The sequence below is a fragment of the Wyeomyia smithii genome, chromosome 3 (genome assembly GCF_029784165.1).
Source record: "Wyeomyia smithii strain HCP4-BCI-WySm-NY-G18 chromosome 3, ASM2978416v1, whole genome shotgun sequence".
NCBI lineage: Eukaryota > Metazoa > Arthropoda > Insecta > Diptera > Culicidae > Wyeomyia > Wyeomyia smithii.
This window is the reverse complement of record NC_073696.1, coordinates 165662991-165686347: the sequence shown is the minus strand read 5'-3', so window position 1 is coordinate 165686347 and position 23357 is coordinate 165662991. Positions and strand designations below refer to the sequence as shown.

At 36.2% G+C, this 23357-nt stretch overlaps 1 protein-coding gene across 1 annotated transcript in view; it reads left to right on the top strand.

Moving 5' to 3' along the window:
* LOC129727465 (acyl-CoA synthetase short-chain family member 3, mitochondrial) overlaps window positions 1-23357 on the top strand; it is a 279456-nt gene that overhangs the window by 248382 nt on the left and 7717 nt on the right. Inside the window, exons 8-9 of the mRNA XM_055685325.1 lie at window positions 15385-15530; window positions 20296-20429. Coding sequence (XP_055541300.1) covers window positions 15385-15530; window positions 20296-20429 — 280 coding nt within the window. The remainder of the gene's footprint in view (window positions 1-15384; window positions 15531-20295; window positions 20430-23357) is intronic.

Here is a 23357-nt window from a genome sequence, read left to right as displayed (position 1 = left end):
CAGTGCGTGTTGTCAGATTGCCTTTATTCCCCTACAAATTTTGAACAGCAAACTGTGCCTTTTTTAAGGCAAAATAAAACAAGTGATTGAAGAATAATCGTATTTTCAAAAGATCTCGAGCGCCAGATTTCAACAGCAATTTCTTTCTTTTCGTTCATTTATATCGTATTTTTTCATATGCGAATTAGAAGCCTATAGCACTGCAATTGCAAAAAAAAATCGAATATGAAGCGTCGCTCCATGTGTACTATTTTTATTCGCTGTTATTCTCATTCATGTTAAGCTAGCAACATTTAATAAGTAGTAAAAAACCTTTTCTTACCTTATGGCTGTTGTAGATCAAAGTAAAGCGCTCGCTTAGCATGTGAAAAGTACGGGGATATTGCTCTGTTGAAATGGGTCGATTGATGTTGAATTTTCTTAACCATGTCCACATGGGTTCCAGATCACATAGCCATATATTTTGAACTCCAGAACGGCACAAAACGTGCAAAGTATGGTATTATATTCGTACAGTAGACTTCTAGAGTTTATTCAATGAAAAGTTTCTTGAGCAAGCAATAGTAGATTTTAAGATTCGTTAATGAAACAATCACAACCATATATTTGTTAAGGGGGGCCCTACTCTGGAAGTTTGAAAAATAAAAAAATCCGTAATTTTTTTTTCGGATGTTTAGAGTAGAGTGATGTGTTTGAGTATTTTGTCTATTGATTTAGGTATATTTGGAGATAAAATTTACATGTGTTGGATACAAATATAGTGAGTATTACGCTGCTGGGCGCGTTGCTCTCAAAACCATGTTGCTCAACTGGTGGTACGATTTTCTCAGCATCTAGTGCGCCGATTTGGCTGAATTTTTTTTACAGCTGCTTGTAAAATTCTAGCCAAATCGGTTTGTAGATGCTGAGAAAAACTTACCATCAGTTGAAAAAGCATGGTTTCGAGAAAAACACTGCCAATAGCGTAATACTCACTATATTTGCACCCACGGTACACAAAATGCATCTTCAAATATACCTTAATCAATAGCCGAAATGCCCGAACACTTCACCTTTCTCTAAACATCCAATTTTCCAAATATCACGAACGTTCATTATTTTTCAACTTTTCAGAGTAGAGTCCTCTCTTAATACTGTGCGTAGTTCTACGTCGGTTGTGCGGTCGTTTCTTGGATACAACCTCCTACTTTTTTGCCTTTTTTGAATTTATTTGGAATCCAGTTTTTTCCAGTTTTTTCTTCAGCCTTTTTCCAGTTAAATCAAAAATTTTATTGGCAACTCTGTGGATCACAGAGAAACTTGCCTTGGCGGGATCCGATTAACCTGCCTCCTTATCCTGATCGCTGTCGTTTGCTTAGACTCGACACTCTTGATTGACGCAGGAAAATTGAGCAAGCGCTTTTTGTTGCTAAAATTATTAATGGTGAAATTGACTCCCCGAAACTTTTGTCACTGTTAAGCAGGTATTACACGAAGCAAATATTTGCTATTTTTGGTACGGATTTTATTTTGTGCAAATGCAATTTGTGTTTTATTTATTTATTTGCAACCAAACCCCTGAGGTGACCAACCTCAGGGAATGTGGGGTTGGTTTGAATCAGTGACCGGACCCACTAAAACCCCTCCTGTCTCCAGCCTATAATACTCCCAGGGACGACCGCTAAGTATTGCTTCGGGGAGCGGCTTTTATGCTTTGAGCAACCTCCTGTCTCTATAAATCTTTTAGCTAATTAGCTAACTAACCTGGAGACTGGCCGTTAGCTAACACTGGCGTGTTGGTGGTCAACCTGTCGCCTGCTTTGCAACTCTAGGACTATTTGAGAGGCGGCTGCACAAACCGCCCTCCAGATGTTCGAGTCTTCACACATCCTATGAACTAGGTTGTCCGGAGTAGTGTCTGGCTCGCTCATAGCCATCATGTCGCTCCGCGCACGCCCAAAACGAGGACATACGAAAGAGACATGCTCAGCAGTCTCTTCCGCATCCAGGCACTCGGGGCACATGGGGACTCCGCATGCCCGAACCTGTATATGTACTGCCTGGAGCAACCATGACCCGACAGAATCTGTGTCAAGTGGAAGTTGACTTCTCCATGGCGTCTACCGACCCACCCGGATACCACCGGAATAAGTCGGTGCGTCCATCTACCTTTCGTGGAGTTGGACCAACCCTGCTGCCATCTGATCATCGATAGTGATCTTCTGGTACCTCGTATGCCCCTTGTGTCACGTTGGTCGAAGCATTCTACGTCCTCCCTAATTGCTATGCTGATAGGCATCATGCCGGACAGGACACAAATTGCGTCGTATGACACTGTACGGAACGCACTCGCAACCCTCAGGCACATGAGCCTGCAGGTACTTTCCAGTTTGCCACGATAACTTTGAAAGACAAAACTGTTATCTACAACTTTTCCAAAGACTCTTTAAATATTTGTAATCATCAATACCTATCTTTGCCTATGAAAACGTCTATGCAAAGTTTCAGCAAATTGGCACGTTCACGTTCTGATGATCTAAACTTGACAGAAAATGTATGGTCGAACTGCTAAAACGACGCAAACCCAGAAACAACGAGTCATTTGTGTTACGTATCTGATTGAGATCCCTATACTCTCATTATCACTGAATAACATCGATACAGTCTATTGTCCGATTATCTAAGCCAGATCACTGTGTGTTCGATCAAGTGTTGGCAAAGGACATTATTGTGGTGAATAAAACGAATACATTATCTAGTACAACATTTGAAAGAACAAGTACAAGTGTCCTAGAGAGTAGATTTTTCAAACAACAAAAAACCAATTCCATCAGTTTCCACCGTTTCATGTACTTTAAGACACAATCGAAAACATTTTGATATGAATGATATGACATGATATGAAAGCATTCAACATTTTCCGCGCAATATTATGAACCACCCTAGGTCGAATAAATGGACCACCCTAGAGAAACATAATGTATTCGATGCTAGTTATAGTGTATATCATTATACAGGCTATTTCGAGAGACTAGCGATCAATTTCATTAAATAGATTCTAAATGTTTTAAACTCCGCCTTCCACAATTGAAAAAAACGACTAAGTCCCAGAGAGTCGATTTTTGCAAAAAAAAAAAATTCAGATGACACCAATTCTCGACATTTCATGCGTTTTTAAGTCATTTGGCATCAAAAAAAAATTGGAAAACCGAAATTTCACGTACCCCACTTTAGTGATTTTTCGGTTTTCAAAAAGGCCAAACTTCAATCGCTGTTCGCCACCCCATTTTCAGTCCGATTGAGCTGAAATTTGCACAGGGTGTTTTTTCGAGCAGGTGAACATTTTGTATAGGGTTTCTTTTTGAAATTTTCTGGTCACTTTTTTTCCATACGATGATTGGCACCCTAATGTTGACAGAGCCGTTCGTGGTCCTCTGTCAAGGAATCCAAATGTTTCGCCAACGTTTGCTTAGCAGAACCGTTCGCGGTCTTGAAGAAAAACTTCTTTCCTGCTTTCTTTACAAATGATCTTGTTTTAGGGGACAACGACAGACGGTCGTGTCCCGGTTTTACACTCTACCTGTTTTTCATTTCATTCAACAGAAGGCTTACTTTCTTTCGAACTAAGTTAAAATGTACCGTATGACAAAACCCTACGTGACGGAACATAAGGTATTTTTGCGCCGGGTGTGACGTCACATATATACAGTATTTAAACATAAAGACATAGTATTAAGATATTTCTTTTTAACTTTTTTCGATTTTTTGTTACAACACTAGCGTTTACAGTTTTTTCTCTCTCTGACAACTCTAGCGTTCTTAGTAAATATTCTGTCTGAGCATGAAACGACTTGAACTGTCTTGCAGCAGGTCTACATCTTATCAACAGCTCAAGGCTTAGTCTTAGACTACCAAGAGATATTGGAAATTTTCCGCTTTCAACTGGTAATCTTTTTAAAAAGTACCTGTCAAATCGCAAAGTACCAAATCTGTATTAAACTAGTGTTAAATGACAAAACTTGTTTCGATTTATTTCTGCTGAAATTTGAGTGAAATCTATAATAAAGTCAAAGAAAAGTGAATTATTCGAAAAACCAGGACGAACCAAAAAAGTACGCTTTGATGCGGATACAATAAAACGTGAGGCTTCTCCTCCAAATGATACCAAATTTAGTAGTAAATTTTAAACCTTCTTATTCAGAACTTCAATCATTTCTCTCAGGTGTAAAAGTTAATTTTGTAATTGGCCACCGAGGCGAAATTCGTGATTTTTTACAGGTCTTAGAAAATTTCGAGCTTGGGGCCAATGGCACATATATAGAAAAAATCAACTTCCGAATCTCGTTTAGCGGTAGGGCTCAAAAGTTTCGCCTTCTCGAAAAGAGTCCCCATGCCAAATTTCAGCTCGATCGAACATCGGGAGCACGTGCCTCCGCTAAACGAAATTACCCTACCGCTAAACGAAATTCGAAAGTTGATTTTTTATATATTTGCCATTCGCCCCAACCTCAAAAATTTTCTAAGACCAAGAAAGTTGATTTTTCAGAAAAAAAAATTGAGTTTAGAAAAAAAAAATTGATTTTAAATATAATTTTTTGAACTTTTTCACGCAATTTTTCAATTTAATTTAAAATTTGCCGCGTATTTTTATAAGAAACATACCACAAATATACTGTAATTTTGAAAGTATATTCTATTCCAAATCAATTGAAAGTAGTTTTGTGGAAATCGGTTGATATTTGGCTAAGTTATATATTTTTTAAGAAAACCAGAATTTTTGGTTTCTATCGCACAATTATTTCACGGGGCTACAAATGATGAAAAAAAGCAAGAACTTTTGATGTGACTTAGAGTGGGCTGTAGCTTTAGTCAAATGTTACTTGCGCGTTTACTTGAAGTTTTTCAAATACCCCAGAAATTATTACTTATGGTCAAAACCCTGTTTATTTACCTTAGCTCACATTTTTATTTTTAATTCGGTTATTTTTCAACCGATTTTTTATATTTTGGCTGTTGTGGAAAGGCGAAGAATAGAACTCTTGAAACATAGAAATATGTCTGAAGAGTTAACCTATATGTGATGAATAGTTATAAATAAAATAAGATGATTTATATTTAATAAAATAAGATGATTTATTTTTTCAAATTTTACCTATATGTGATGAATAGTTTTCAAATAAATAACATAGTTTATGTTATACTCAAATTTTTCCAAATTTATTCACAATTTTTCACACATTTTTGTAAAATTTGAAAAGCATATTTAGTGCCAAACGAAAACAGTAAGTGTTGTTTATGAAAATCTGTTGTAATTTAGCTGAGATATGACTTGATGTATTCCACCATATACTCAGGTTTCATCAAATCATTTCTCAGCCAAATTTTAACAGATTTTCATTAACACCTATTATTTTCGTTTGGTACTAAAAAGAACTTTCAAAATTTTACAGCTATTAAAGCTCCATCATTAAAAAACTGTGTGAAAAATTGCGAATAAATTTGGAAAAATTTGAGAATAACATAAACCATCTTATTTATTTTAAAACTATTCATCACATATAGGTAAACTTCTTATACATATGTTTATATTTTAAATGCTCTATTTTTCGCCTCTCCGAAACAGCCAATATATGAAAAATCGATTGAAAAATAACCGTATTAAACATAAAAATGTGAGCTAAGGTAAATAACAGGGTTTTGAACATAACTTATAATTTTCGGGGTATTTGAAAAACTTCAAGTAAACGCGCAAGTAACACTTGACTAAAGCTGCAACCCACACTAAGTCACATCAAAAGTTCTCGCATTTTTTCATCATTTATGGCACATAATTGTGCGATCGGAACCGGTTTTCTTAAAAAATTTATAATTTAACCAAATTTCAACCGATTTTCACAAAATTACTTTCATTTGATTCGAAATTGAATATACCTTCCAAATTATAGTGTATTTGTGGTATGTTTCTTACACAATAGACGGCAAATTTGAAATTAAATTGAAAAATTGCGTGAAAAAGTCTAAAAATTTAGATATAAACTCAAATAGCTTAACATGTTTTATTGATATTAGAACAAACCTGTATGTATTTCGAAGGCTCTATTTGTCCTCTTTCTAAAACTGCTTAAATATTGAAAATCGGTTAATAAATTACTGAGTTAAAAAATAATCTATGCGCTGAGGTCCAAAAAACCGTATTTTGACCATAACTCCAGATTTGGAAATTTGGAAAGATTTGGGTGTTTGGAAAATTTCTAGTATGAGCGAATGTTACACTCAACAAGACCTACAACCTACACTAGGTCACTTCAGAAGTTCTTGCATTTTTTTTTTCATTTGTAGCACAGTGTTATTGAAAACGTCACATATCGCCCTGATGGGTTTGTTTTGACTATATTATATGTAGAGACAGTGGTAATTCGCGGCAAAAAAGTTGAAAATTCGAGGGTGGCAAAATAAAAAATTTTCAAATTTCGCGGAAGTTTCGCGGCAACCAATTTTTTTTAGAAAACACTAAAAAAAGAGAATTTTTCTGGTAAAAACAAGAAACAACTGTTCTATTTAATTACATGTACGATAATTCAACCGTACGATTCATTACTAACTAAAAGCACATGCTGTGTAAAATTCTTGCAGTTATATTCTGGTGTCGGTAGTTATACTGGCTTACGCTGCGTTCCGTATGTACCGATTTTCCGGAAATCAAAAACTTTTAAATGCAGACCGGGAAAATTCAGGAAAACTTTCGCGATATAAGTATTTGATAGGTATTCGGATACCTGCCAAAGTTTCAATACCAATCTCAATGTCGATTATTTCTAAAAATGCTTGCTTGTATGTCCCTGATTCATCTTGCAACTTGGATTTTTTGGCTGCACACCCAAGAATTTTATCTTGCAGGGCACCAATCGCCAAAACTGTTGAACCGTCCGAAATTCAACTAAGGCTGACAAAGTCGCGTTTAGCATTGGGCGATACGACGGAGAGTATCGATACTTCAGTATCGATACCCGAAGAACCAAAAGTATCGAGATACTCAAAATATCGGTCAAAAAGTATCGATACCAGAAGTATCGATACTATAGCTGAGATCATTTTTTGAATTTTTGATAAATACATTTACTCAGGGTGGCCACTTTACCGGAAAAACGGGAAAAGCGGGGAAAAGCCGGGAATTTTAAATCACCGGGAATAAAATACGGGAATATCGGGAAATTAGGCTTCACGCCGGGAAAATCATCCTCCTTCATGTCTGCCGCTTTATTTGTTCAACAGTTTCTGAGGAAATGTCAACATGAGACCCTGTTTTTTATGTTTACCTAACTGGCATGATTCTGCCGGATAGGGGAAAGCTGGTTGTTGGTTTCAGTTAAAGTCGACAGCGGCTTCGCAGCAAGATCTGCGTCAAATAAAATCAGTCTTGATCAGGTGGATAAATTTACTGTTCCGTAACATATATTGTCAGATTTTAAGGAAGTCAAAAAGTTATCAGCGTCGCGGGAGGCGTATTGAAACTTCTTGTGAATAGTGTTCGACATCGCATCGGGGAGAATCCGGTCAAAAGTCAAATAGGACCGGAAACTTCGAGTCTCGATTTTATTTCGAACCGGACAGGAACGGAGCTACCCGGTTTGTACTTCCCGATTTTTGGTATGATTTTAACCACAAGCAGCAAAAAAAATTTTTTTCATTCTGTGTTGGACCTTTTGACTACTTGATTTTGTTGGGGAAAGACGCCACCTTGAAGAGCTATTTGTTAAAGATTTCTCAGATTTTTTCTATATCAAAAACAAAAAGTAGCTAAAATATTTTTTTTTTGACGTAGGACTACGTCTTCGTTTTCTATACTAGATTACACTTTGTGAAAATGAAAATGAAACTGGCAAATGTTGCGTCAGATTTCAAACGGTTATAGCAAGCGAACGACTCAATGCATCTTAGTCATTAATATGTCGGTGGATAGATAAAATGTGTAACAATTTTTTGATATTATGTTCAACATTGTTTCTTTACTGCTTAATGGTGGAAAAAGGTGAAAAGTTCCAAGGTCAAGCTTTCCCATACATTTCCCTTGTTCTTGGCTTGCTTCCCAAGCACAGATAACAATAACATGGATGAAATAAATTCCACTGCCTACATATTTTGACTCAACAAAGTGTTTTGGTTTGTTTGTCTTTGTCTAAGCTGCGTGGCCACGCCTTAATGGTAAAAATCTACGCTGAACTCGATACAAAAGACGGCGTGTGGAAAATTCAGCCACAGTTTAGTTTGTTCCACAATAGCGAGTACGGTGCAGCTGTTAAGCTTTGCGACATTAAGAAACGAGAGCTGCATACGAGTCAACTTCCAGGCACCGCGGAGCATGTTACCTGTATTCTGCACACGGCAGCAACAGTTACCATCGTACGCTGCAGGATATTTTGCTGGCACAGCTGCTGGAGGGCACAGCGGAGAGCAAATTTTATACGCGGCCAACAAAATAATCGATGCTACCGGTGGTGGTGTGATTATCAGCATTCTGTAGCATACATTTCGAGCTGAAGATTATCGAATCGGTTCTTCTTAGAACTATAAATGCTTGAAGATAGAGTTATGAGAATTTTCACAACTACTACTAGTGTGAAATATTCATCTATTTCTAAATAATCATTTTTAGAATAACGACCAGGACACACCAAAGATAAACGGTAGTGTTACTTATGAATAGTTTGTCACAAGATATAACCCTCATTTCAAGAATTTTCACTGCTAAATTGAGTGATTTTCCGGTTTAATTGTTTGTTTGTGTTCACTCGAACACCGTTATCAGTCAAATATCAGCAACGAAAATTAGTTAATCTAAGAACCAGAGTGATTTTCGCATCGGGAAAGCAAAAACTTTCTTTTGATGCTTATGAAAATCACTCAGTAGTATTGAAGATGTATTGGTTTGTTTCTCTTTCTTTCTATAAGCTACGTAGCCACGCCTTAATGGTGAAATCTACGCTGAACTCGATACAAAAGACTGCGTGTGGAAAAATTAGCTTCAGTTAAGTTTGTTCCACAATAGCGAGAGCGGTGCAGCTCTTAAAGCTTTGCGACATTGAGAAACGAGAGCTGCATACGAGTCAACTTCCAGGCACCGCGGAGCATGTTAATTTTATTTTGCTAACGGCAGCAACAATAACCATCGTACGCTGCAGGATATTTTGCTGGCACAGTTGCTGGAGGGCACAGCGGAGAGCAAATTTTATACGCGGTCAACTAAATAATCGATGCTACCGGTGGTGGTGTGATCATCAGCATTCTGTAGCTACATTTCGAGCTGAAGATTATGAAATCGGTTCTTTTCAGAACTATTAGATGATGAAGATAAGAGTTATGAGAATTTTCACAACTACTACTAGTGTGAAATGTTCATCTATTTCTAAATAATCATTTTTACAATAACGACCAGGACGCACCAAAGATAAACGGTAGTGTTACCTATGAATAGTTTGTCACAAGATATAACCCTCATTTCAAGAATTTTCACTGCTAAATTGAGTGATTTTCCGGTTTAATTGTTTGTTTGTGTTCACTCGAACACCGTTATCAGTCAAATATCAGCAACGAAAATTAGTTAATCTAAGAACCAGAGTGATTTTCGCATCGGGAAAGCAAAAACTTTCTTTTGATGTTTATGAAAATCACTCAGTAGTATTGAAGATGTATTGGTTTGTTTCTCTTTCTTTCTATAAGCTACGTAGCCACGCCTTAATGGTGAAATCTACGCTGAACTCGATACAAAAGACTGCGTGTGGAAAAATTAGCTTCAGTTTAGTTTGTTCCACAATAGCGAGTGCGGTGCAGCTGTTAAAGCTTTGCGACATTGAGAAACGAGAGCTGCATACGAGTCAACTTCCAGGCACCGCGGAGCATGTTACCTTTATTTTGCATACGGCAGCAACAATAACCATCGTACGCTGCAGGATATTTTGCTGGCACAGTTGCTGGAGGGCACAGCGGAGAGCAAATTTTATACGCGGTCAACTAAATAATCGATGCTACCGGTGGTGGTGTGATCATCAGCATTCTGTAGCTACATTTCGAGCTGAAGATTATGAAATCGGTTCTTTTCAGAACTATTAGATGATGAAGATAAGAGTTATGAGAATTTTCACAACTACTACTAGTGTGAAATGTTCATCTATTTCTAAATAATCATTTTTACAATAACGACCAGGACGCACCAAAGATAAACGGTAGTGTTACCTATGAATAGTTTGTCACAAGATATAACCCTCATTTCAAGAATTTTCACTGCTAAATTGAGTGATTTTCCGGTTTAATTGTTTGTTTGTGTTCACTCGAACACCGTTATCAGTCAAATATCAGCAACGAAAATTAGTTAATCTAAGAACCAGAGTGATTTTCGCATCGGGAAAGCAAAAACTTTCTTTTGATGCTTATGAAAATAACTCAGTAGTATTGAAGATGTGTTGGTTTGTTTCTCTTTCTTTCTATAAGCTACGTGGCCACGCCTTAATGGTAAAAATCTACGCTGAACTCGATACAAAAGACTGCGTGTAGAAAATTCAGCTTCAGTTTAGTTTGTTACACAAAGGTGAGAGCAGTGCAGCTGTTAAAGGTACGCGACATTGAGAAACGAGAGCTGCATACGAGTCAAATTCCAGGCACTGCGGAACTATGTTACACCTTTATTTTGCATACGGCAGCAACACTTACCATCGTTCGATGCAGGATATTTTGCTAGCACAGCTACTGGAGGGCACAGCGGAGAGCAAATTTTATGCGCGGCCAACAAAATATTTATGGTGCGATTATCAGCGTTCTGTAGCACGAATTTCTAACTGAATATTATGGAATCGGTTCTTTTCAGAACTATAGATGCTTGAAGATAAGAGTTATGAGAATTTTCGCAACTACTACTAGTGTAAAATTTTCATGTATTCATGCATCGTTAGTTTTAAAATAACGACTATCAAAAACAAACGGTAGTGATACCTATGAACAGTTTAGCGCAGCATATAATAATATTTAGTTAGCATATATTATATATTTAGTCCTACGTCACCATTTCAGACAACCCCTAGGGTTGTATACCTTGTAGTATTTTCAAATTGTTTATTCAGAGTGTCAGTTGAATTTATTTTACGGACCATGAGAAAATTTCTTATACATTACATTGACCCCAGCTCGAAAATTTTAAAGTCCCAGGATCGAAGTTTTTCGAAAAAAAATTGTTTTGAAATAACAGATCTCAACGTTTCATGCATTTTGCAAAATGCATCTAGACAGTTTCATGTGCATTTTTTTCATTGGTCACTCTGAGGCTCTTCTTCCCAAAGTCCGCTTGAAGTTTTGCCTGAGGACATTTTTCTAGAAGACAAAAACTCTATGCCCCAACTCTTGAATTTATCCCACGCATTTCATTGGCATCCTGATACAGAAGCACTGCAAGCTCGAGAGAAGCAAAAAAGCGCGAGAAGGCAAAGATTGTCAACGATTTGGAGATAAAGAGGGCGAAAATTGTGCAGCAGATCACCATGAAGGTACTTGCTAAAGTCGACAAACAGCTAAACACGATGAAGGAGGAATGTTTTTCATAGTTTTGTAACACTATTTTTGCAAGACACAAATAAGCATGTGAAAATTGATTTTTTTCTCATATGTTTTAAAAATAAAACACCGGGAAATTTCACTAAATATCATCGGGAAAACCGGGAAAAAACCGGGAAATTGAAAATTGATATTGAGTGGCCACCCTGAATTTACTGAAAACCAGTATTCGATTCAGTGATTCGCGAAAATACAGCAAAACTATTTGCTGAACAGAAAGCAGTAAATGAATGGTTGCTGGAATCCAGCAAAAGAATTGATATGTCAAAAAATTTACGTCAAGCTGTCATTAGTAAAACGCGCCAACTCGCTGTGCAGCTGGTACGGGATCATCGCTAAGCTCCTGATAGCGAATAGGGACCATAGCTAAGTCCTTGTTGGGCTAGATGAACTTAAAAGTTGAAATGATAATCATACATCTCTAGTTCTACAGTAATTTGCCTATGATCCGATGGGCGGATGGAATCTGGTGCCTGACGAAAACATGGTTCCCTTGAATTAACTGGTTAATCAGCAAATTGATTTATGCTTTGCTGAATGAACAGCAAATTGTCATAGCTGACAACCAGCAAGTTGTATTATGTTTTACCGAACATGCAGCAAACGACCTGTCACTTTTATGCAATTGAGCATTACTGAATAATTAGCAAATTTCATTTTGCTGAACAGATTGCTGGAAGCACAGCACACCAAAAATCAGCAAAATTTTGGTGGTTTCCAGCAATGAAAATTTGATGTGCCGACTTTTTGTTGTTTTTCTGGTATCTATCCGCATTCTCTAGAGCAGCATGAATCAAATGACTTCACAAACAAATACATACAGGTAATGCCGAAATTCTGAGCTTTGGCAAACAAATGAATTAAACATCTTATATCTTCAAGATTTGTATTCACTGGCCCAATGGGCTGTGAAGCTCCCGTCTTATTTGTATAAATTATTGACACACTTCCATATTAATTGATGAGGAAGTTGATGACATAAAAAAGTTAGATATGTCAGCGAAAATAAGATAGTGAAGTCTACCGCTGAATTTTTCTAACTAATAAATATTGCAATTTTTTTTCACTTGTACTCTAACTTGTGTCGACGGAAGCATGAGTTAGTTTCCGCTTGCAAATATTCGATCTGAACAGTGTAACCAGAAAACTTATATTTGTTTTTAAAATACAGTCAAATTTCGCTCGTTGGGCTATGTTTAGTTGGGCTACGTTTTAGTTGGGCTCCCGCTCGTTGGGTTATAGCCCAACTAAATCGAAGCCAAACATCATTTCTGATAACGTTGAATTTCGTTTGAGGGGTTTGTGGATGCATTTTAACGCAGAAAGTAGAATTAATTGAAATAAAAACAAATGAAGCTTAGTATAAATGTAAACAAACAATATTTTAATCAATTGTCAGAGAAACAATATAAGTTTTGTGCCTTAATAATGCAACGTAGAGCTATGCCTATTCTTGAAAGTATTTGAGAACACGTTATTATTGAGCACTCCTTTTTGGCTTTAAATGTGTGGCTTAAGTAAAACAAATTTCGAATTTGGCCCTATGCTGCGTTTGGCTCAGATTTTGACAGTTCGTTTGGCTCACAACATTCTCTCTATCTATTTCTCCATCTAAAGCCTGTAGTACACTCTTTGTCTAATGGTCAAATTTTTGACCTTCTGACATAATGGTCAAATTTATTTGACATCATGGTTGTTGTTTGCCCGTGTTTGCCTCATGTTAAAATTGCAGAGTGACAAATAATTATCTTCGACCAAATTTTTATCTGTCAAAAAGTGCCAAATATTTGACGCTTGGTCAAAAAGTGTAATACAGGCTTAAGTTTTGCTAGTGCAAATAGACTTGTGCGATACTTATACTGACAGTGGCAGCTTTTCAGTGGTTAAAGCTCGTATCAACTAGCTGGCATCTCCATCCGATTTGCTTTGCTTTATCGCAGCCAACATCGCAGCGGTTCTACGATGTGTGGGCTTCACTGACGCTGACAGACAGCATAACATAGCGTATCAAAAGTGGCGGTGATCTCGTGTACACATTGAGATGTTAGCCCTTGTAACATGTCAGCTAGCTGGTCCGTATGCATAAAAGAATATCGATACCAATATCGCGTTTTTCAGTATCGATACGGTCGAGTATCGGACGCTTGTGTATCGATCCAAAAAATCGAAATATCGTCTCAAAAGTATCGATATTTCCGATACCGATACAATATCGCCCATTGCTAGTAGTACTGTTTCATGTTATTCGTTGCGTAGAAAAAGGCCTTCCGTTGCCATCTAGATGCCCATTTATCTTTAGCTTTGTCCTTGTTGCTAGTTTTTATGAATTTCTCAAGTTACAAATCGAAATGTTTCATGATTGTGAATGTTGCTGTTCCATTACTTTCGCGGGTTTCTGAGAATTTCCCTGTTAATGCTAGATTTCGCGGCTTCCGCAAAACCGTGAATTTGACATATTATATTCAAAATTTTATTATATTACATATATTGATAAATTGTAATTGCTCCGCTTGCCAAAAAAAATGTCTTTTAAAAAGTACATTTTTGTGTCTAAATGATTGAAAGTAGTGAAAAAATGAGAAAACCACTACGGTGAGTTCTTATTGATAAAGCCCTCGGGCACCAAGAAGTTTAGACGGTTTTTAGAAAAATTGTATTTTGAGTAATTCTTGATCTTTTTATTCATCTATTTCTCTTAAATTTGAGTCCCCTACAACCAGCACATCGTTTCGAAGGGGAATGATAGTGCTTCCATTTGAAGTGGAACAATATTTTACAACTTATAACTACAAGTGAGCAATATACACTACACACAGAAACACACCACAGCATATTGCACAGCACGTGCTGGTTGTTGGGGCTTCAAGGACGAATTCAAAAGAAATAGATCAATAAACAAGAATTGTTCAGAATACAACTTTTCTAAAAAACCCCTTTGACCCCTTGGAACCCGAGGGTTCTATCAATATGAACTAACTCAGGTGGTTTTCTCATTTTTTTCACTACTTTCAATCGTTTAGACACAAGAAACATCCTCTTCAAAGACCTCGTGTCACCAGTCGGACGTTTTTAGCGTGAATTGCTCTGCCATAATCTCGCAGATTGACGTTAGCGCCAGATATGCCCAGATATCATAATAGAGGTAATGTATTAATGATAACGAACTTAGCAGTAAATTGCTTTAAAAAATGGTCCTATGTAACATTCACAACTATTGAAACTTGAATAGTTGTATTCAAGTTTTCAAAAAATTACAAAAAGAGCTTGTTTCGTGATACCAGTAGATATTTCCCTCAATTTACCGCGATAGACTGAGATCGCTAAGAAAAATGAACGTTATTATAAATAGGTCCAAACCATACTTCAACCGATTGAAAATAAAACCAAAAAAAATCAATACTACCAGCACAGACTACCAGACGTAACACTGGAATCTAGCTCCATCGCCACAATAAAACGACCATTTCAAATTTTCAATCACATAATAGTCATCGGGCGACAACACCGTCTGCGGCGCTATCAAGCCATTTCATATATATCCTGTGATTCCTATTTTGACACATGTACGTACGCTAGCGCTGATATCGAAATACAAGGTGCAGAACGAAAACTGAAGTAGATTGTGCTAGTGTTACTAACGTAAAGTACTGATTTCAGCCGAACGATGATGTTATTGAAAATTTGTTCAAAGTGTTATGTCTGTTGGTCTGATCAGTATTAACAATTGATGGGAAGCTAACTTTTGATTTTAAAATACGCTATCAATGTAAAGGTGATTTATTTCAACAATTTGTGTTTTTACCCCAGTACGCGTATTACAGCCAGACGGATCGGAATCAGCAGCAAACGAACTTGGTCGTATAGTTGTGAAACTACCGCTACCACCTGGAACAATGTCAACGTTATACAAGAATGACGATTTGTTCAAGAAAGTATATTTCACCAGATATCCAGTAAGTTTCTAGAAACTATGTTTTACAGACTGATTGGGCCACAAGTGACAGAATCTAGCGAAACTTTTTTGGTGTTTAATCTACGTCTCATAAACCACCTTTGCCAGCTTTGTTTTCCAAAAATCAATCTGTACTTTCAAAACGGGCCTGATTCTTCCGTCTTTCTTAAACCAAATATATAACTAATACACTACACACATATAACCTGATATCCCATACAATCGAGCTGTCATCGGGTATCACCTCGGCTACATGATATCGCTGATATCATGTTCGAAAACCAATAAAAACCAGATTTGCAGCAGTTGGCAACACGGCCAAAAGACATTTGACGCAACCCTACAAACTTCGCGATTCGCGTTGCATGCGAAAAAGAAGGAAATATTTTTGCTTTTGTCATCCCGCACATTTTGTCCATTGAGTTGTTAAGATATATAAGTTTTTTATGTCATCTGAAAGAGGTGCATTTTCTAAACAAAACGTGATTTTCAAAAATTTTTTATCGTTGTGATTCAATTTTTAAATCACGAATCGAAACTGCTCGAAATCGCTACAATGACAGCCTAAATATCTAATATCATTGTAGCGATTTGGAGTGATTTTTATTTTTCATTTAAAAATCGGAGGACAATGATATAAAATTTTCAAAAATCACGTTTTGCTCAGAAAATTACACTCTTTCATCGGATATATAAAAATCAGAAATTCGTGAGTAGCTAAACAACCCAACTGCATACCAGAGTTTGCGTTGATACGAGCCAACTAGTTGACACCTCTATCCTAATTGCATTGCTCTTGTTGTCTTGTTTTTGCTTTGACCTGTTTTTGTTTTCTTCTCTTTTCTATTACCAAACCAAATGTCAAACTATTATCATCTCACTGTAGTGTAAAAAACCCGAAGTGATATCATCTGGCGATATCATGTGATATGCGGTGTAGTCTGAACAAGGTATAAGAAGGTAGTCGGTTTTCCGGAACCAAACTTTTTTGGTTCTATTTAAGGCCTCGAAACTACCAGAAGTCAATTTTTATCTACGTTTGGCGCATTGCAATTCAAATTTGTATGAAGATTTGTATGGGAAACCTTACTTTTTAAATTCTAATCTCTAATGCTCTACATTCGAATGCCTAACAACTTTGCTGAAGATACTAAAGAGCTCGGATGTTGTTTATTTTTCCAATTTTATATTCCCTTTTTGACATTTAAACAACAAGTTGATTGACCCATAATTGTAGAGTGACTGTAGGTGTTCCAAGTTAAGTATGTCGAATTTTTACTGCTAACATTACCAGTGTACCGACGTCAGTAGATTTCCTATCAGAAGTGTCCTGTCGTATTGGGTTTGCTAATTTAAACAAACAAATTTGGGTTAATATACTAGGCGTAGGTAGGAAACGACAACATTTTGCAGAGTTTACGTCTGATGAAAATCTGGCTGACGCTAGCACATTGCTAGTGCTGGCAGAAAAAATGATTTCTCGCGTAATTTTTCAAGTCTGCGTAAGTCACAAAATGTAAACAAACGAGGTTTCAATGTTATGGTTTTTTTTTCCTCTGTGTAGACTCATCACTGCGATCAGAGAAATTTGATCTATTGTGATATTGCCCAGGTGTTTTTTGTACTCCGCACTTCATATTTTTGGCAGTATCACTGTTGAAGTAAATGATACATTTTTCTTTTATATCCGTGCTTGTGTGTGAGAGTTTACCCTTTCGTTTCAAGCTTACTGCTCTATTATACCGAGCTTCTTCCTATCCTACCAATATCGCAAAATTACAGTTCCTTGGACTGTTCGTTCCTCTCTGGCCAGGTTAATTCTAAGAGGGACTTATATTATGTCAAAAGGAAGGAGTCATATCAGAAACTCGTTCCCCGTGCCAATATCGCCAATTACAATTCCCTGTGGAGTATATATATTCCTGAGATCAGTTTTATTATAAGAAGGACTTATTTTGTCAAGAGGAAAAGTCTTATCGAAACCTCGTTTCTCCTACCAACACCACATCACAATCACAATTTTCTAAAGAGACACTCAATGCTTCACCTCTGGTCAGTTTTACTATAAGTAGGACCTATATTTTTGTGGTCCCCGTGGCTCTGTGGTTAAGCGATGTCGGTCGGCTAGCTCTCCCACACGGTTGTGATATCGGGTTCGATTCCCGATCGAGTCGAGGATCTTTTCGAGCAGGAAATTTTCTCGACTCAGCACTGGGGCACGGTGTATCGTTGTACTTATCCTACACATGCAAAATGTGCCAAAAACAATATCGATAACGAATTCTCTCAACTAATCTAGTTGATCGAGACCGCTATTAGCCCCCAAGGCTAAGCGTGCGATATTGTTGTTATATTTTTTCAAGAGGAAGGAGTCTTTTCGAAACCTCGTTCATCCAGCCAAGACCGCGCCATAATTACAATTCCCTGAAGAGAACTATTATACGTTACTCAGACCAGTTTTATTATAACAGGGACTTTTTTGTTAGGATTAAAGTCAGCAGAGGTACTAAAGAATTCAACTTGGAGGAAGGGTATGTAGTAGAAAGCCTGAGAATAAACCCATGTTAAAGTCCTCTGACAACCAAATGGCCTGATTCTACTAAGATTCGAACCCATGACCACTCGCTTATCAAAGCAGACTCTGTAACCTAGCGGTTAACCTAGGTAACCTAGTTATTAGGCTAACCAGATGAACCGTTTTGAACGGCACAGTACTGTTTTTTCGTTCATTTTTTACCCGTCCCGCTTTTTAACCATTTTGTACCAATTTTTTGGATATTCCTTTAAAATTTTCGAAATAAAACTTTGCAAAAAAAAATTGTTGTATTAGAAAATAAGTTTCTAGACGGCCAAGAATTTATTAATATTACTGAATAAATTTTGTGCCTTCAAGGCAGTACCGCGTCACTGGAAAGGTCCTTCTCAATCGCGAACGGTATGTGGCCTGCGAAATAAAAAATTATCCGATCTTATCGTCAAAAATCACCACCTGAAATTTTATCAAATGCTACAAAATGTACAAAATGTACTGTACAAAATGAGGCAGGTTTATGAGAACAATGATTATTTGTTTGTATGCTTCAGCTAATAATCTGTTTTAAAGATGAATCTTCCCATGTGTCCCGTTTTTGAACCCATTTGTCCGATGAAATCGATAAAATCAGCCTAGTCAGCCTCGTTATTATGCAACATGTAACGAAGTAATGTAAAACATTAGTTAGAAGTACTCTTGAGAAGTATCAATTTAAATAAGTATTGTTTCGTTTTTGAATAAGAAATATTGAATAAAAACTTTCAAAGTTGATTTTCTCAGTTCGATGTAAATGTTGGATTGGTCGAATTTAAAATAACGCGAGATTACTATCTTATGACATTCATAGCATTTCTAGAGACATCCTAGCACTTAAGTGTCTTTGACAAAATTATTAGGCATTAAAAACATATATTTCACGAAACGTATGTTTTAAGCCATTCTCAGCTGTCTAGAAAGAAAAATACAAAACGTAGGATTTTTCCCTTAGAATCTCCAATAAAACTTGAAACGCAATGCACCAATTGGAAACATCAGCAATCGCCTTTCGATAAGTTCAAAATTGTTTGGGGCTCAAATGGAACCATTAAAACTTGGTTATGGCTTTGTACCACAGAGAACAGACATTCATGTTCATATAAAGAAATTTGAAAATCGTGTGTAAAAATCTGGATCAAAATACGTTTATACACTAACGACATTTGGCTTGTTGTGCTCCATTTACACTGCATAAATATTTTTGTATCGATATTTTATCGATATCAGTGCTTGGTTTGCCAGTGACACGAGCGCCAGATAGCGGGAGCATTATACCACTTACTGTTAAATTAAATTAAATAATTAAGTTAAATGTAAGATAAGATGAACGTCTTTTCTTTGTATTTGTACTGTCAAGTTTCAATTTCTCCATATAACGATGACTGTATTTTACAACCTCTCGCTTCGTATTTTACTGATTCAATATGAAACTTAAAACCAGTTTGTATGGCTTTTTTAAGTTTAAAATTATCTGTGTTCTGTTAATGACAGAGCAAATATTTCACAGCAAAGCTATGAATAGAGCACTCAACATGACCTAACATGCAAATTTATTTATAACATTAACTGTTGGAAAGATTTCATATCACAATAAACACTAGTGTAACCAAACATGCAGAGCTCTAGAAGTAAATTAATTAGTAATTTATTTAAACAGCAGTAATCGAGATCCTCTCACACTGGCACTGGTTTGTATTAAACATCAGCCAAGAGATATTCTAGTACCAAACATTTCTAAAATCATGCATCTTACGAGAAAGTAAATGGTTGTTTCTAAAGGATCTTTGCCGTTATTAGGTTATATTTTTATTGAAGATGGGAAATAAAACTTCCTTTTTGAAAAGTTTGTTCAAATTGGTTCTGGAAAAAAACAAAGCATACAAAATTGCTCAATTGGATAATAGGCCGTATGGATAAAAACATTTGCTATACTCATCTCGTCCACATGTTATGGGAGAAATATAGTGAATTCTATTATTCGAACTGCCTAAAGTGTCTACACCCAAAATGTTTCATTGGATTCTTAAAGGGTACCATATCTATATGTAAGTTGGTACAAAATCCATCATTAGAGTTCTCTTTTATTGCAGTATTAGCTTTGATTTGTTTGTATAATTCAAAAAAAAATATATGAAATAGTTTTATATCTTTGGAACGCAGATAAACCAAATTCTCCTCTGATTATGCACTGTTACAGGGATTCTATGACACAATGGATGCTGGATACAAAGACGAACAAGGTTATGTGTTTGTGACTGCAAGAGATGATGATGTTATCAATGTTGCTGGGCACCGAATATCTACTTCCAGCTTGGAAGATGCAGTGTTAAGGTAATTAACATTTTTTTGAGATCAAAAATCAATAACTACAGTCAGTTGTAATCTGATAAAAGCAGCATACAACATGCAGTGCTATCCATTCCATTTTAGTTTTTCATAGCTCTCCATAAAAGTTTGCAAATCGTTTCTCATTGATAAAATTCATTTTAATTCGCCCTTATACGATTGTTCAGTATAGTGAAAATTTTTATGTGATGAAAAGTGGCGCTTCATATTTTATATCCATGCTTCCAACTTTTATATTACTTGCAGTCAAGTTAATTTCAATTGACCATTTTCGATGTGGCTGAAACATTGCACAGATGACCCTTTGGGTTCATCTAATATTCCAAAATGTCATTTTGGAATATTAGTATTTTTTTTCAATCTTGACTGATTTGTGGAAAGGATTTATACAAAAGAGGTATTTTTTATTACAAATATTCTTAGAGCCAGAACGGTTTACTTGATCAGTGTGACGTCGGCAAAGTTGTAAAAAGTAGTTTTGTCTTTCCGAAAAAACACCGTAAAAAATATAATAATATAATTTGAAAACCCCATTTTTCCCCTAATGTTATAAGATTGCCAAAGCATTAATGGTTCTCTTATCATGGATAAATGAAAATCAAAAAAGTTGAATTGTCTTATTGGTATAACGTAGACAGTAATTTTGTCCTCCAAGAAAAAATATACACAATAAGCCAAAAAACCTAAATTAATCCACCTAGCGGTCAGACCCAGCCTCATTCAAACTTTTATTTGTAAAAATAGATTTACATGAACGCTTCAATTCAATAAATGTATATTCACTCTTTAGGTTCTAAAATATTGATGTTGTAATCTATACATATAAAAATGTAGTCCGGTCTGTCAGTCTGTTTGATCCATATAGGCTCGAAAACTACCGAATCGATCGACGTGAAAATTTGTATGTAGGGGTTTTTGGTCCCGATAAAGGTTCCTATGATAGTTTGAGACCCCTCCCTCTTCTGGAAAGGAGGGGTCCAATACAAATAAAACATACATTTCTGCACAACTCAAGAACAAACCAAGCAAATTAAACCGAATTTGGCATGTGGATGTTTTAAAGGGTAATAAATATGTCCATAATGGTTCGACGCCCCTCCTTCTTATGGAAGCACATGTGTCTGCACAAATTTCTGCACATCTCGAGAACTAATCAACTAAATGGAATCATATTTGGCAGGTGATTGTTTTTAGTGGTAACAAATGATACACAGCTGCTGAAATCGACCACAGACCCCATTTTGGATTCTAGGTTGGCGACTTCCGGTTCCTGGGAAACAGCGGAAAATGATCGAATTACACCCAATATGGGTGTTTCTTCAACCAGAATGACGCTCAGAGGCCAGAAATTAATTTAAATACCATTTTGAAATCCAAGATGGCGACTTCCGGTTCGTGAAATACAGCCTAAAATAACCAAATACCATCCAATATGAGTATCTCTGGAACCAGAATGATGCAATGAGCTAACAATTGACCTCAGGCACCATTTTGAATCGCTAAATGGCAACTTATAGGAAACAGTCGAAAATGACCAAATAATACTCAACATGGATATTTCCATAATCGAGATGATGCATAGAAACCAAACATTGACCCTTGACACCAATTTGAATTTAAAGACGACCACTGTTAGTTTCTGGAAAACAACCAAAATAACTAAATACCTCCCAATATGGGTATTTCCGGTGTCAGATTGCTGCCAGAAAATCTGCTGAAATTGACTTTTTTTGACTTCGATCATATCCTATGGCCGATTCGTCGTGCATTTGCAGACTTTAAACACATCGCAAGGAATCAAAGAATTTGGAACGTTCAAATAGTACAAAACCACATTTAAATTATGTTGAGACCACATATATCAATCAAAGCAGGTATAGTTTTAAATAGCCTTTGAATTTCTTTTCTTTCCATAACTTTTGAGCCACATATCAAATTGTTATGAAGTTTGTTATTTGTAAGTTTGAGAGATGACTTGTTCGTATGACACTATTTATGTTCAAATCAGTCATGTAATCTTTGAAATACAGTGCTTTTTCGATTTTATCACGGTCAAAAAAAAATTACCGTGAATTTGGTGAAACCGTGAATTTAGCGAAATGATAAAAATTTCATTTTTTGTGTTGGATTCTATTGAAATTTATGATATTTTGAGTAAAATGATGCACTTTTATAGTTGAATGGAATATAAGTTCAAGATACAAATGAATAAAGAAGAAAAGGTTAGGTTCTGATGCTTTCTCCATTGCATTTTCGCGGACTGTCTCACGGCTATAATACATGCAATATCAATATGATTTGAACTGCCCATTTTTTAACATAGCTAACAGAGTCTAATGCTTGTTTATGTGAAATTGTGGAACCGCTAGATTTTATAATTTTTAAATCCACGTTCTATGAGGACCAAACTGTAGGGCTATTTGAGTTGTTAACAGATCTTTTTTCTCAACTGCTTCAAAGTCAATGAAATACGTATTTCGGTTCGGTTCGTATTCACGGTTCATTTTTCTCAAAATTATGACACAATTTTTTTGTAACAGATATGACACTTGGTTGCCTCAGAAAATTAATCAAATAAATTGAGTTCATGAAACTATACACATGCAAGGACACAAGGCACAAGTGAAAATGATGTTTCGAATACATTTTCTTACAATTGGAAGTGCATTATTCTTGATTTAAAGTTTTTTTGAAAAAGCGTGATAAAAACAAAAAAAAAACGTGAGAAAATCGAGCGTGCATTTGGCGAGTAGTGATAAAAACGACTGTTGACAAAAGCGAAAAAGCACTGTAATAGACTTTCGTTGTTTTATTAACAATTTAATATATAACGATGACTTAAGTTCAATTATAATCAAATGAAATGGGAACGTATAGGGCAGCCAAATTTTGAAACCACGTGTTCAATCATAA